Source organism: Diuraphis noxia, unplaced genomic scaffold (assembly GCF_037042655.1).
Source record: "Diuraphis noxia isolate RWA-SAM2 unplaced genomic scaffold, SU_Dnox_SAM2 contig0004, whole genome shotgun sequence".
Classification (NCBI taxonomy): domain Eukaryota; kingdom Metazoa; phylum Arthropoda; class Insecta; order Hemiptera; family Aphididae; genus Diuraphis; species Diuraphis noxia.
Genome location: NW_028301714.1, coordinates 13,503,180 through 13,519,003, shown reverse-complemented (window position 1 = coordinate 13,519,003; position 15,824 = coordinate 13,503,180). Strand labels below are relative to the sequence as shown.

The 15,824-nt window shown below is 33.4% G+C and overlaps 1 protein-coding gene across 3 annotated transcripts in view; it reads left to right on the top strand.

Annotated features, from left to right (window-relative positions):
- Nucleotides 1-15,480, top strand: part of LOC107173642 (trehalose transporter 1-like protein) — an 84,746-nt gene extending 69,266 nt beyond the window's left edge. For all 3 annotated transcript variants that reach the window (XM_015524250.2, XM_015524253.2, XM_015524251.2), the window contains exons 4-6: nt 8,631-8,993; nt 12,133-12,608; nt 14,239-15,480. In XM_015524250.2, the coding sequence (XP_015379736.1) occupies nt 8,631-8,993; nt 12,133-12,608; nt 14,239-14,802 (1,403 nt within the window). In that variant the 3' untranslated portion in view covers nt 14,803-15,480. The remainder of the gene's footprint in view (nt 1-8,630; nt 8,994-12,132; nt 12,609-14,238) is intronic.
- The last annotated feature ends 344 nt before the right edge of the window (nt 15,481-15,824 follow it).

Sequence of the window (15,824 nt, the reverse complement as noted above, 5' to 3'; positions counted from 1 at the left end):
TGTTTATAAAAATAATAATACTGTGACTTTACGCCCGCAATGAAAAAATATGTGTCTATCATTCGTCAATCAATTATTTTTGTTGTGTTATTGTTGTTGTGGTACGGGACCTATTTAAAATTGTCGAGATGAGATAACAATATGAAAATACCCAAATAACATGCTGCATATAAAAATCATATCAACGAGGAGCTTTAGGTATAGTTTTTAAACAAAAACTCCCAGATCTTCCCCTCCATTACTCAAAATACATTTTAACTTTATAAAAAAACTTCTCTAGAAAACTAAATTACGATATTATATTTTACTATAATTATATAAACGAGTAGTTAATATGATACAAAATTCAAAATATGTATAAATTGTTATTTATTATTGATAAGCTTTGAAAAAACTACACTATATCACTTACAAAATTTTTTGTTTATTCAAAGCTGACGCTAAATCTTGACATAATCATTTTAAATCCTTGGACAAAAGCCTCAGCCTGGTGGACAATAATCGTTCACATATAATAATATCATATTTCAGAGTTAACTGCAGGTGGTACATATTATAGACCCTTATTAGTAGTTATTATGTTATGTGCTGTAGAACTATAATTATACACCGACATAATATATTTTGTAACAAATAATAATATTAATGGAAATGACAAATGTCGTATATTTTACATTTCGCTCAGAAACCATTGCGTCGAGTCTGCGGGTGCAAAGTGGTTTGAAATGTTTGAATAGGATTTTAAACATCTGGAGTTGCACTTTATAACATGGACGCTGTGTGTGTAGGTATGTTGCAATAAGGCAACAGTCACACTAAAGGTATAGATAATTATAGTGGGTAGAAATACAGTAAAGGAACTGATATGTAAATTAACTATTGGCTCATATTCTATTTGTCTGTATCAACAGCCCACAAATAAGGGGGAGGGAAGCACGTCCACGACATCACATAATACATTGTGTAATGGGCCTTTAGTGTTGTCAGCTTAAAATTATATAAAGTGTCCATTCATTCTTTTTTAATGTGTATAAAAATTACATTTAGTAGTAAACTAAAAAACTTTTTAGTAAACTAAAAAAAATAAAGTTTTAATACAATATTTTACGTATAGTTTAATCAATATAATTGTACGAGTATAATATCTACCGTTTAGTGAAATAAAAAAGAAAATTAATATGAAATTTTTATTATAGTTTCCAATAATTAATAGGGTGGCTGATTCTTGGAAAAATATATTTATTCAGATTCTCTAAATTATGTTTTTAATAACTATTAATAATTTATATTAATACATGACGATGACGTAGGTAGAAATATTATATAAACATAATTATTTATTTTTAAAACGTTATTTATGCAGTCGCCAGTCACACACTTGCATTTACGTCCTTAAGTATAGGTATACCTAATATTTTATGTAATATATTAAAGTAATAATAACACCGCGTTCAAAGTACTTAGAAACTACTAAATTATATTATTTAAAAAATGTTGTTACTTTTGTTTTTTACATTTTGGTATTTTAATTTAAATGGTTAATGGAATGAAAGTAATATCATAATAAATTAATAACATTTTCATATTATGTATACAATTAATCAATTGTGTTATTGCTGCGATATTATTTCTTAACAGCAATTACTTATAAAGTTCTGTGCATACGCTAATATGCAAGCTGTTAGTGTAATATTATACACCTATACAATGTTCAAACGGAGAGAAGAACAGAACTGTATTTATTTTTTTTTTCATCGATTCGGACCCACAACCAAGTTCCTCTTGGTCTTAAAGCTAGTCTTCACTCTTGGGTATCCGAACAATATTTAATGTCTGACATAATAAAATTATTATGTCCGATTTCTAGCCGGACTTGGCCGACACTAATCCTTTACGTGTTAGTTTGGACAGTTTGGTATTCTTTTTTGTAATAGGACGGAGACCCGTTAAAATCGTACCTAGTCTAAGTTCGTGTTTTACTCAAATAATCTAAACTGGTCGATTAGTGTAAATGGGACTGTAAGAATATATTTAAATAAAATCGTTAGAAAACCATAACGTTTACAAAATATTGTGTACCTATTACCCATGTATAATATTGAAGTGACAAAGTCTACGTGGTTCCCAAATCTCAGGCGTATAATAATGTAATATTTAAACAACATAATGTGACCAAATATTGTAATAATACACGTATGCGTGGCGTGTTTGTATACGTTTTAGTTCTCTCACACAATCGAAATAATAAAACGTTGACTGTATTAAAATGTTATAGCCACGTTAATTTTTCGACCCACAGCTGCTGACTAAAGTGTTACAACACAGTGTGATTTGGGTGTACTATAAAATTAGGTATATATTAAATTTCGCATATGTGGTGGATGTTGCGTCTGTGTGTGATGCGCCACCGATGCAGTTTAGCAGACATTTAACTATAGTATATCGATAGTATATCGTGGTGGAAGTAAAAGAAGACATCTGTAGATGTTTTTTTGTTCAACGTAGTAATTTCGTCTTGGTGGGGGGGGGGGGGGAGTGAGCGATCAACGTCCATGGTCGAGAAGGTTTCGCAAGTCCATTTCTTTGTAGTACATTGGTCGTCCACTCGAATATAATATATACCCTTTGATAGTGTGTGGTAGTAGTATAGCAGCACGTTTTCATTATATATTTATCATTATTATTATACTTCGCTCCTGTTGTTGTCGGGATTCAATAAATAAACGGAAAGCGCGTGACCATACACACCTTGACGGATGTGTGTGCGTGTATTCGATAGAGATCTCGTGCCCTTGATTGCCGTTTTCTGTGTATCAAAGTTCAACTGTGTAGCGCCAATAATAATAATAATAATAATTGCCGTCCGATCGCCGCCGCCGTCGCATTTGACTAGAGCGCCGACCTCCGGTGGCGTTACTCGATCGTGTGACGCCAGCTGAGTGTCGGTCCGTTTCTGTGGACAAGTGGATGAAGCACCTAAATTTGTACTATCTATATTCTCGGGGGGAGAGGAAGAGACCGTGGAACGTAACCCGTAACTTGGCTTTGCGACTGCGGGAGGGAAAACTTCTAAATATAATGAAATTTCACAACGATTGATAATAATAATATTATGTCGTTGATCCTTGATGGTGTGATATTTTGTCGTTTGCGGAAACAAGTTTAGAGTCAACGGAAATATAATAATAATATACCTATTACGAGCATCACAATATTATAAGTTGTTATAGTTGTTGCACCTGGATTTTATTTTTAAAACCGTGAAACATCGACAAAATGTGTGTGTTAGTTTTAAACACAGTTTTTTTTTTATGAATTTTTCTTGTGCGTATAGGTACAGACTACAGCTTGCGTTTTACACGATATTGACGAATATGATTTTAAATAATTCAATATTATACTAAATATTATTGTTCTATCGCAAACACGGCATTTTAATGAGCATATACTGTCCTGAGAAGAAAAAATTTTGGCGAACTCGAACGAAACCTAAACCATTGTATTCTTATTGCTCGACATTTGTCTTATTTTTTTTTTTTTACACCCCATTTCGTCCAGAGCGTGTGCAGTGACGTTCGACTAAAAACGATTCGGTGCGGAGTAGGCTTGAGATAACAGCTAGCATCCCTATAAAATTAAATACCACATAATACATACACCAGTGGGCAGTGAGTTTACCGCATTAATGAAAATTAAATCGTTTTAATTTGTCCTTAAAAAATACTTTTTCTCATCAGTGAGTGTTCGATATATAGCGACCGGGTATACAGTGTCTACCGACGATGGTTTTGATACACTCGAAATATAATATTAGATTTTTATTTAGACATTATACATAATAATATTATACATCTTGCGGTATGACGAAGTATGATTTTACCTACGTGCGTAATATAACATAATATATTATACTTCGACGAAGAGCACTACCTCGGTTTGTTGTCCCGAGGTCAAGGTTCTGTTTCCCGTGTGTGTGTGTGTGCGTGCGTGATTCCATATTATTCCGTTTTAGTCGCCCAGCTTGGTAATTATTATTCGTTTCTGGAACCGTTGAAAATTATTGAATTTATAATTAATTTGTAAAAGACCTAAACGTTAACCTTATTTGCTACCAACCACCCACCTAAAAAATACAATAGTTTAGGTAGTAGGTACGTTGCTTGTTACACATATAGCCATATAGGTACCGTAAAATAATAATTTATCTTGTAGTGCTATATATATATATATATATATATATATAACACTGCTGAGCAGGTCTTGCAACAACGACTCACTCACATAACCCTTAATTAGATAGCACGTGACATTTGTAATTATTGCACTTGTGTACACTATATAACAATTATACGCTTAAAACTGTCGGACGTGTATCAGTTGTAGAGTAGATAGGTGTATAGTGTGTGGGTCGAAAATTGTACGTTTTTTTTTTTTTTTTGGCGTAAAAGTGTACTACAGTTTGACGGTGGTCCAGATAGAAGTGACGGTGCAACGCATTATCCCGACTTTTGTAATGAACAGAATTGAAAATGTTTATTGTAAAACAAAAAAAAAAACAACAACATATTATTAGATATACTAATTGTTCACTCCCCGGCGGCGATGGACGGAAATTACTCGGTCACGCGTTATGTATAGTATTATGATAATTTAAATATTTAATACATATAAACATATACGACATATATATTATACTAAACCTTTTGTATCCAGTTTTTGTTTATTAGTCGCTGGTTTTATTTAAATTTTTTTATAGTAAAATGATCGACACCATCAGACGAATTGATTATCACTTTATTGCGTGCTTGTCCATCTACAGGCGAAAATAAAACGTCCGCTTTTTACGCAAACTAGACCGTGTACAAAATACATTTAATATTGTCCAATTTTTTTTCAACTCGTTTCGCTGCATGTATATTATTATTATGGCCATACATATGGATTAATTTTGACAAACATTACCATTGACGTGTTACCTAAACGAACAACGATAATATTTTTTTCCCAATTCTTATTTGACATTTACGATGATAATTAATCATCGAAAAACATTAAATTCGGTTTATGGACAATATCGAATGTATTATTCACTATAGACCATTATTATATACGTTTTATTCAGAATTGAAGTTTATTACTATATTATGTAGACACGTCCCCGAATTTTACGATTTTTTTCATCGTTACTGTCCGTAAAAAAATATTCGTACTCACATATTGTTGTGTATAGTTTCAGAATGTGTTTTTATTTTTAGGTCAAAAATTCACTCGTGATTGCATTGATGCACGATATATTTATTTTTCTCCTCTGATGATCGATGTATATAGTTGAAGACTTTGGGGTTTTCTTCACGCGTATAGTAAAGAACCATTTTACAATTTTTCGTGATCTTTGTCTTTAGGAATATGTACAAGACACAATTAAACAAATAAATTAAATTATCATTTCGACAACTGTATATATATTATATACTGTTGTTTTGGGATCAAAAGTTCAAAAAATGTGTTTCATTTTATTTATACATTCAATATTTCATTATTTATTCTATAAATTTATTATATAAGTAACGTTGACCGTTGCAGTAGTCGCCAGAAGTTACCTGCTAAACCTAACCTAACCTTTTTTTTCATGATGGTTATATTCATATTCACGCAACTTCGCATGTTGTGCAGGTTTCATGTCAAATTATTTATTGTGTCAGTCACACACACTCACATTAATACATTATTATTGTGAACTTTTCAAAGTAATGAATCAATTAATGTATTACTTTAAACAAGGTGTCAAATAAACAAATCGTCTAATAGTTTGAAATCAATCTTTTCAGAGTAAAAAAAACATTCAAAGTACCTATCTACAGTCTCAATTATACACTTTTAATCTCGAGACAAATATTATATTATTCGATATAGAGTCGCGAAATAACTTGTACAGTAGAAAAAATTAATGTATTTTAGGTACCTATATTGATCATTAATATTTTTTGGAAAATATTAGCCTGATTTTTGTTTATTGAATGTGGTTTTTTTTAACACGTCAGTACAACAAGCGATCATAGGAAAATATAATTTAGTCGATATTCTGCTATGGACAATAAAATAATAAAAGTTGAGTTAAACACTAGATAAATATTATAGTACCACCACGCCTGGTTTTAGGAAGATAACGGATTTCATAATCGAACAGTTTCACAAGGACGTACTTAAGAAACTACAAAAAAAAAATAATGGCATACATACATTATCAATTTAAATAGTTATTTTTGTTATCGAATAGTCTTTAAAATAACTTGAATGCACAATACGTGTGCTTTATTTTGCTGTGGCACTCTTTCGGTACTGGTTATGATGATAGTTTAAAATATTTATTTCGCGAACTGAAAATTATCATTAAATTATTAAATTTTATGTTGTAGAAGTTTACAGTAAAAAATGATTTATAATACACGACGTTATTGCTATCGTGAAGCATAAAATATATTTTTATGTTTACACTACAAGTTAAAGAGTTTTCCATGTTTGGTCCGGATATCCGGCTGTTTTGTGTCAAAAAATCCGTTTTATCCGTTTATGTAAAATCCCATGTAAAACCAAATACCTACTAAAATAATATCAATACGACAATACCCGACCGTACTCGTTATTATTTCTATCATGGACATTGTAGAACGACGACTGCAGTAAAAAAAAGAAGGCAGTTCATCAATTAAATGCAGTGCCGTAACTACGCTCCTTGGCAAATTTTATTTTGGCGCTTATTTTTGTTTTATTTTATAGGTTTATTTTTATATAATACATAAATGTAATAATATAACATTCTTACGTGTTAATTAAAATAACGCTATATATCAGTGTATAATATAAATGTTAATGTAGTAAACACTAATAAACATCATTAAGAAGCAATCCAGTATGTAATGTTTATGCATTACACATTTACGCTTAATTTTCATAAAACTTTAAATAACATTTGAGGAAAAAAATGTTATATTAAAAAAACAATTTTAATTTAACTAAAATGCACCTCCTATTTTACTGCGCCCTTGGCAAACGCCCATGTTACCAACTTCTAGTTACTGCACTGATTAAATTGATATACACTTATTATTCTTGATCGCAAATATTATATTATATTTCTTTTTTTTTTACATTACGTGGTTGACTCGAATTCAGTTAAAACATTTCAAAAGTGTGATATGTAGAAAAAAAAAACCCTGCTATTCAATTGCGTGGTACTTGGAATTTAAACGTGATCTATCTGTCGAATTGATTCTCAACCTGCAGTGTAGGTACTTGTATATTTTTTACAGTACAATGTGTACATATTTTTTATTATCATTCTGCGCATTAGCACACACACACGCCGTTTGTCTCGAGGCCCATGTCACATTAAATACAGGTACGTGGCCAGCATGCCTATGGCTGCAGTACAAGTGCCAGCCGAGAGTAATTTACTTTATGGTCCGGGCTGGAATTAATTTATTTCCTCCAGGGCACCTCTTTTCTCTTCTTGTGTTGTAAGTTAGGATATGCAATAACTTATTCTCACTACGTATTATATATATATATCTAATAGTACGGTACTATAGGTACCTACTTTGCTCTCTGTATATAATAATTACGTTACCCGCATCATATCATTATCATTGTTATTATATATATATATATATATATATTTGTACTTTTTGTTATATGATGGGCGGGACCATCAAAATCCGACGTCAAAACCCTCCACCCCATACCCGGTCGACGACTTGTACTTATAGGTATATCAGCTAGCGTATATTGTTACGAACGCCCGTCACACACCGGAACCCCGAGGCGAGAGACCTCGACCACTGATCTCCTCGGTACCTGAGCTAGGTGCCCGTGATGTCGACTTAAATAAAAATAGCGTGAAAACCGCGTTTCGTGCAAAATAAACATAAAAACTTATTTGGCGTAGGTTCCGAGACGATATAATATCTGCCATATATCCACCGTTAAAAAAGGTTTGAAAATTAAAAACCGCATTGGTATAATACTATATCATTTTCGACGAATGAACCCGCTACGATATTTCTGCGATGACGACACGATGGGCCCTGTATTATTAGTATTATTACATATCACCTGTTGGGTGTCTAGTGTGTCTGCTCTAGACGACTTGACGCAAACGATTCATTTTTTTCGCTCCAAACGAACACGTTACTCGTGATCGTATAAAATAAAGTATTGAGTAGGATACAATCATTAGGTATACCTAAACTCGGGTGAGACAATGTTACCGACATGTCTGCAGAATACATCAATCCGCAGGTCGTTGTACTTGCAGATAAAATTCGTAAACGATTCATCGCCAATCCTCCTACAGGCTCCAATACCCTCCTAATATACTACAATTACCATCGTTATAATATACTATCCTGTACAGTGGAGGTAAAACAGATGGGGGGGGGGGGGGTTGAGGGGAAATTGGCTCCCCATGACTTTTTTCAATGTTTAAAATATCCATGATAATTTATTATACATTGCAGCCCTCTAATCATGATCAGCAGAAGCAACTAAAACTATATGGATGTGTACAATTATATATAATATAATATTATCAGACTTATTATTCATCGTCTTCTCTTTTCTTCTCGTTACAGCCACAATCGGACCGTTCGCCGTGGGTACGGTGTTGGCGTGGACGTCACCGGTGCTGCCCATGTTGCAGTCAGAGAACTCGAGGATTCCGATAACGGCCGACGAGGGGTCGTGGGTGGGTTCACTGATCGCCATCGGCGCCATCATCGGGTCCATACCAGCCGGCAAGGGAGCGGACATATTCGGCCGGAAGCCCACCATCGCCGCCTTGGCGGTGCCATTCATCATCAGCTGGGCAATGATATACTTCGCGACCAGCGTCTGGGAGCTGTACGTGGCCCGTCTGATTGCCGGCGCCGTCATCGGCGGAGTCACCGCCACCGTGCCAATGTACATCGGCGAGATAGCCGAAAGCTCTATCAGAGGTAATAGTGATGTGACGTGCTGCGTTTAATATTAGTTATATCGGATAGCTGGTTAGACCTGACCTCCCACAATTTATATGATAATATAGGTAATATAATAATAATAATAATAATAATTATTATTATTATTATTACTATACAAACAGTATACTGTAATGATTTTACGATGGCCGTCGAGGTTGTTTGTTATGTGTCAAACAACTCTATACTGTTACACCTATAATAACACTTTATACGTTCAGTACAACGCTCAACGTATATAGGCAGTTGACCGATTACATATAATATATCGTAACGGTTTTCATAATTATAATTATTGTGTGTGAGTGTTTTTTTTCAACTTTGGATTGGGCAGGCGTTTCGCAGAGCCGTTTATAATGCTCGTACCTCCTCCCCCATCCAGTGTTGTTGTTTAAAGAATTAATATAATTAATATTATACGTATCCCGTTAACCCGATATCGTAGATTCGAGTATAATATGCGTATCAACGTTAAACATCTCTTTAAATTATACGCTGCTCTGGACGTCTGTCGTGTTAACACCACAAATTTATATTATTATGTATTATGCTGTCTAATGTATGCGATCCAGGATGGAATGATAAAATATATATTCTCTGCGATAATTGACGTTCAAATATACAAATAGAGTTAAACAGTAGACGATGTAGACGATGATAGCTTGTACAAAAAACCCTTCAAATTTTTTTTTCTAGGATTAATCACAACCCTTGATAGCAGCTTCAACCGTGACGAAACCTCTTTCGTTTTATCATTGCTTAGATAATTTGACACTGAAAAATTGCTATATAGAGTCAAATTCCAAGATTTTTTTCAAATTATTATAGGGATTCGTTGGCGCCATTATTTTCGATAAATATATACCGCGCATAAAATTATATATACTTAAAATATTATGTTTTACCTCACTCGCGGTCATTAATAATTATTCAATGTCATCTGTCCCCTTGTTAATAAATTATTGAAACTCTACTGTTTTTCAACGGTTTGCGATTTTCCCACGAATTTTATTAATGTCTCACGTTTATTATGAATAATAATGCCGCACACATCGTGGTGTTCTCTGTAAACGTGATATAAAATTGTTTACTATTTGTAATTTATATTTTCTTGTTGGTCGCCGTGCACTTACGTGATTCTTTATACACATGTGAATTAACCAAGTATGCATACCCCTCTTTTCTATCTTTAAATAAAATATTCATTAAAATTCAGACTTTTTAAACTTTTTAAATGTATACTTCTTAAAAATCATGTTTTTAGATTAGACTTTTATACCACTAAACAAGAGAGTACTAAGGCTATCTAAACTATTTTATTTTTCAAATGAGTGCCAACCTTATTTTTACTGTAAATTATAAAATATAAAGTAAGTAATTTTTGGTAAAATTTGACACATCTAAACAACGATTTGAACGACTGAACAAATACCTAGTTTCTGAGTTATAATTATAGCGTTTTGAGGATAATAATCCTTTATAATTATTTTACTTAAAATATTTTATGAAATTAATTTAATTATTAGTATGGTACTTGTTCTACTCGTCAATTTTTATAAAATTTGAATTAAGTACTATATATACTTTTTAAATCATCACAACTTTTTTACCGGTTGGATATAACATAAGAATCTGTAAATATGGTCGTTATAAGTATACTTAAAAATTCCAAAACTCAGGATTTGAATTAATGCATTACTTACTTAACAACAAAATGGGGAGGGTTAAAATTTGAAAATATGCATACGAATTATTTTTATTAAAAAAACATAAGAGCTACGTTAGCTCTAGCATCCCAAGTTTGGAATTCTTGTACGAAACTTTTTCAAAGTTTTAAAATTGTTTTTTTAAACGAAATATACGATAATTTTGTTATAACTTAGAAAAATGTTTTGATTATCAATTTTTAATACCTGGTTCTAATTTCGTCCAAGTTTGCATTATAAATTTCAACTTGTTTTCTTGTTCTTTTCAAAGATTTTTTTAATACTTTTTATTTTTAAATAAGTTTCAATCGAAATGTCTAACAATTTAACTTAATGAATAGAAAGATGTGAAGTACAAAACTGTGAGTTTTAATGTCGATATAGTGATTCTGGTCCATTGATCGTTTGAGTCTCAGTGGCATACATATAATATGCTAATATTATTAGTATTAATATTTCTTTAATATACTGCTTTTAGACGTCAACATTAACTGAAGTTTATGTATGTGGCGCAAGATTACAAAATTATGTTTAAAGTTCACAGGCATAAATTTATTAATATCATTGGCTAATTCTAATTTTCATTTTGATTATTAAAAAATCCCACGTCACGGAGCGCAACCTATGTAAAAAGGTAAAACGGCGCACTCGAACGACAGCCCTTTAATATGTGTTAAATATATTAGCAGTGCAGTAGGTACTAATATGACGACAAATGAGTCCGTGTGTAGTGATGTGTTCATGAAGGTAAATTATTTTCAGTGTAACAACACCTATTATAACTTCTGTACGCAGCGCAAACATGCTAAATTGTATGTCATGCGTAACGTTTTTTTGATCATTTGATTTTGTATTTAATAAAGGTATGAACATAAGAACTGTTCATATTTCTCACAACTTATTAGTTTAATAACAATTACAAGTAATAGTTAAATAAGGTCTTTAAAATAATTGCCATAATTTTTATTAAGGTATTATAGTTATTAATACACTCTATGGCTCAATAGGTTTACCACTTAGGTTAAATTATAGTGTCGCTTGTATAATAATCGCGTCGATTGCGGTGTATTCGCATGCCAATTGCTCTTTTTAAAAAGTCGATTTTATACTAATACACTAATTTTTATTTATTTTATAGATCTTTTAGTTACCATAATTATTTAATAATATATACAATCGTTAACTGTCGTATTATAGTTTTAAACTTCCTTGTGAGTTACCTAAAACTTATCGTGGTTACATTTTGTCAAAATATTTTGAGAAAGTTTTGTACAGTATATATTTCAAACTTAAGATATTCTTATCGTAATCCATGGTAAATCTATAGGTGCTCTGTTAAAGGGCTAGATTATTTTTTATGATGTACCTATACTGTGATGCAACTTGCTTATGCACCTAAATGTTATTTGCAGGTGAACTCGGCTCTTACATCCAGGTGAAGGTGACGTTAGGCATATTATACGTGTACGCCATCGGACCTTTCGTGTCTTACGAAGGGTTGGCTGTCTTGTGCGGCATCATACCGGTGATCATGTTCGTCCTGGTCCTATTGGTGGCACCAGAGACGCCCACGTACCTGTTGCGATCCGGCAGGAGGAAGGAGGCAGAACATTCGCTGGTCCTGTTGCGCGGACATGAGTACGACATCGCCGGTGAGCTAGAGGAGTTGCAACAGCAGCTCGAGGAGGAGCAGAAGCGAAGCAGCAAGTTCAAGGATCTAATATCGTCCAGGGCCACGGTCCGCGCTTCAATCGCCGTCATGGGGCTGCTTAGCTTCTTGTCATTTTCGGGAATCAACGTGCTCATATTTTACGCAGAGTCCATATTCAAGAGCAGCAGCAGCAGCATTTCTCCACAAGTCAGCTCCATCATCATCGGGGTCCTCCAAGTGAGTTCTCAAAATTGTCGTGTATTTACCTTAATCGAAAGCGAGGATGAAGTAAAACATTTATTTCTTATTTTTAACCCATCGAAAATAATATGTTTCATTTTTTACACTTAAAAAAAAATGTTTATTTAGAACCTACGTAAAAATACCCAAATTTTTTGATAGTAACTGCAACTACATAGATATAATGCCTATAATATTATTATTATTTAGACGATCTTTCTATTGTCAGAAATTGGATGAAACTTTGTTTTGTTAAACATTTTATAATTATAGGTACTGATAACGTTAAACTAAACGAATATTTTAAATTCGTTATTTCCTCGCATTACCTAAATTCCATGAGAACTCTTATTAGAATCGTTTGAACCTACTGAATATGCGGATATGTTATATTAGGAGAAAAATAACGTCTGTAGTATGCAAATATACGCCGAATTGTATGATTGACCATGTTACGTCTTAAAAAAAATTTCGTAGCTAGCTCAAACTAGCTTAATAACCACGAATATGCATAACTAAGAAAAACTTCCCGAAAATATGACTAATCAACAGTTACAAATGTATGCCAATGAAGTATTATAACAATTATAGACTCAACTAATTCCACGTACGTATTTTGGTGGTGTTGACATAAAAATCCTTCACAAAAAATATAAATTTAAAATATTGCTTTCCATCAATATTGCGATTTACTATAGTATATTTTTATAAAAAATGAAACAACGATTGAAAAATGAAATATACATTCAGAACCCTAATATAATTTTGAGCCCTAAAGTTAATTATCCTATGAATGTTTGGAAACACTTAGTTACGACGATTGATGAAGTGTCAACTGCAGCCATTTCAGTATTTCATTCCAATAGGTACTCCACTTATCCCAATAAACCTCAAACTCTTTTAATCAATTTGATTTTAATGCATTATCTCAAATTCGTTTTATCAAAATTCTTCAAAAAATTTGCCGTCTCGAGACATTCAAATAAAAAATTATAGCAAACTTTTACATCGTGGTATCCAGCCGGTTATAGAGATGGTGTTACATGATTGAAGGTACCATAATTTATGAATGAATAATAACTAAAATAATAGGTACAACTTAATAATTGATAAAAATACATGTTCAATGTTAAACTTTAACATTTAATCAATATTGTTATCAAAACATTCTAAACATAAAAAATTGTTTCGAGTATAAATAAACATATATTATATTAATTATTATACTTGTCGAGCATTTGACTGTAAAAGTTTTTAATATACCGTGCTAAAAATGATTGTATAAGATATCACTTTACCTTTTCCAACGTTACAGCTTAAACATTTCGTGAATTGTAAAACTAGCCGTCGCGTATGTAATGTAACTCGATATATTATATAGGTACTACCTATAATAATTTTATATCGATGACTATCAATTTCTTTGTATAATGTAGTCTATAATACCTAGACTGATGTACCGTTGCATCAATGGCTAATATACGTATTTACAACGTAGGTCATGACATTGCAGTAGTATAAATCGATCGTCTATACAATATTTAACTATGCAAATACCACGGTATACCGCCCACCCACGACAACGGTAATAACCATAATTAACGTATTTGTGATGTTATGTCCGCAGGTCAAGTTCACGTTCGCGTCCGCGCTGCTGGTTGACAAGGCCGGCCGTCGCGTGCTGTTGCTGATCTCCGACTCGGTGATGGCCGTGTGCCTGGGTTGCCTGGGCTACTTCTTCTGGCTTCAGGAGCACGCCGTCGACGTGTCCGCGTTCAGCCTGATACCGTTGATCAGCCTGGGCGTATACATCAGCACGTTCTCGCTGGGCTTCGGGCCCATCCCGGGTGTCATGATGGGTGAGCTGTTCAGCCCGGACGTCAAGGGCCTAGCTTTGGGCATCGTGTGCGTGATCGCGTCCCTGCTCGAGTTCGTCGTCGTCAAGATGTACCAGAACTTGTTGGACTGGTTCGACCACGGTATCACGTTCTGGATATTCGCCGGGTTCTGCGTGCTGGGAACCGTGTTCGTGTGGTTCCTGGTGCCGGAGACCAAGAACAAGACGCTGCAGGAGATCCAGAACGAACTCAGTGGCAAGAAGAAACCGAACAACCGGAAGGACAACCCGAAGGGCAACCGGAAGCACCAGATGATGGACTCACTGACCGGCGACCACGCCGCGATCGTCTGAACACAAATCAAAAATATAATGCACAACACCGTCGCGCACGCGCACACGCATACGCGCAGTATAATTAATTCATTATACGACATGAGTGATATAAGCGATAGCTGCCTATATGTATATATATATATACATATTATAATTTAATGTACTAATAAATTGTGTAGGGTTTGTGGTTGTGTGTGTGCGTGTGCGGGTGTGCGATCGAGTCTTATGAAATGGGCGGGCGGGGTTTTTGAGGAAAACTATATTTTTTTACATTTTTTCGACCCCACACATTTTTTTTTTTTTAATCAAAAACTGTTTTAATATCAAATACACTGAAAAAACCGTTTTGTTGTTTTAAAAATGCATTTTTGTTTTATTAATTTTTTTTTGTTTTTGTTTTCAAATCAAGTGACTCGTTTTTCCGATTATTCTTCACATGTTGAGGATATTATATACAATGTTATATATGTTTTCGGATATTTATATATACACTTAAGAACCTACTAAGTTATGAATTTTATTTTTATTTTTATTTATCGTAACATTTACACCGTCTATTGGTATAACATTATAATAGGTAATATATTGCATTCCATTTTATTGCCGACTCCCGGAAGGATGCGAGTACCTATACCGCATTAAATATATACATATATAATAGATTCACTGGAACGGGGATTTGTGAGTTTTATTTTTCCGACACTTTCACACGCAAAATCATGTATTCTACTTTCCTTCAAACGTTATTATATTATATTAAATTGTTTTCTTCCGAACTGAACGCGATTTGTTTATAATTGGCAGTGCTTGGCCTGAAGCCACGTAGTTTAGTAAAAAATAGACCGTCATCGTATGCATTTAGTTGTTTAGTTGGTACGTGTACAACACGCATCACTCCAAGCGACACAATACGTTTCCAGTTCTGTTTATGTTATATTATAATAAAAATATTCAGCTGACCAATCAGTTGTGTAGTATAGAATCTCACGCGATGTGCATGTGACAATAATAACGATTGAAATATTGAAAACATATAACGT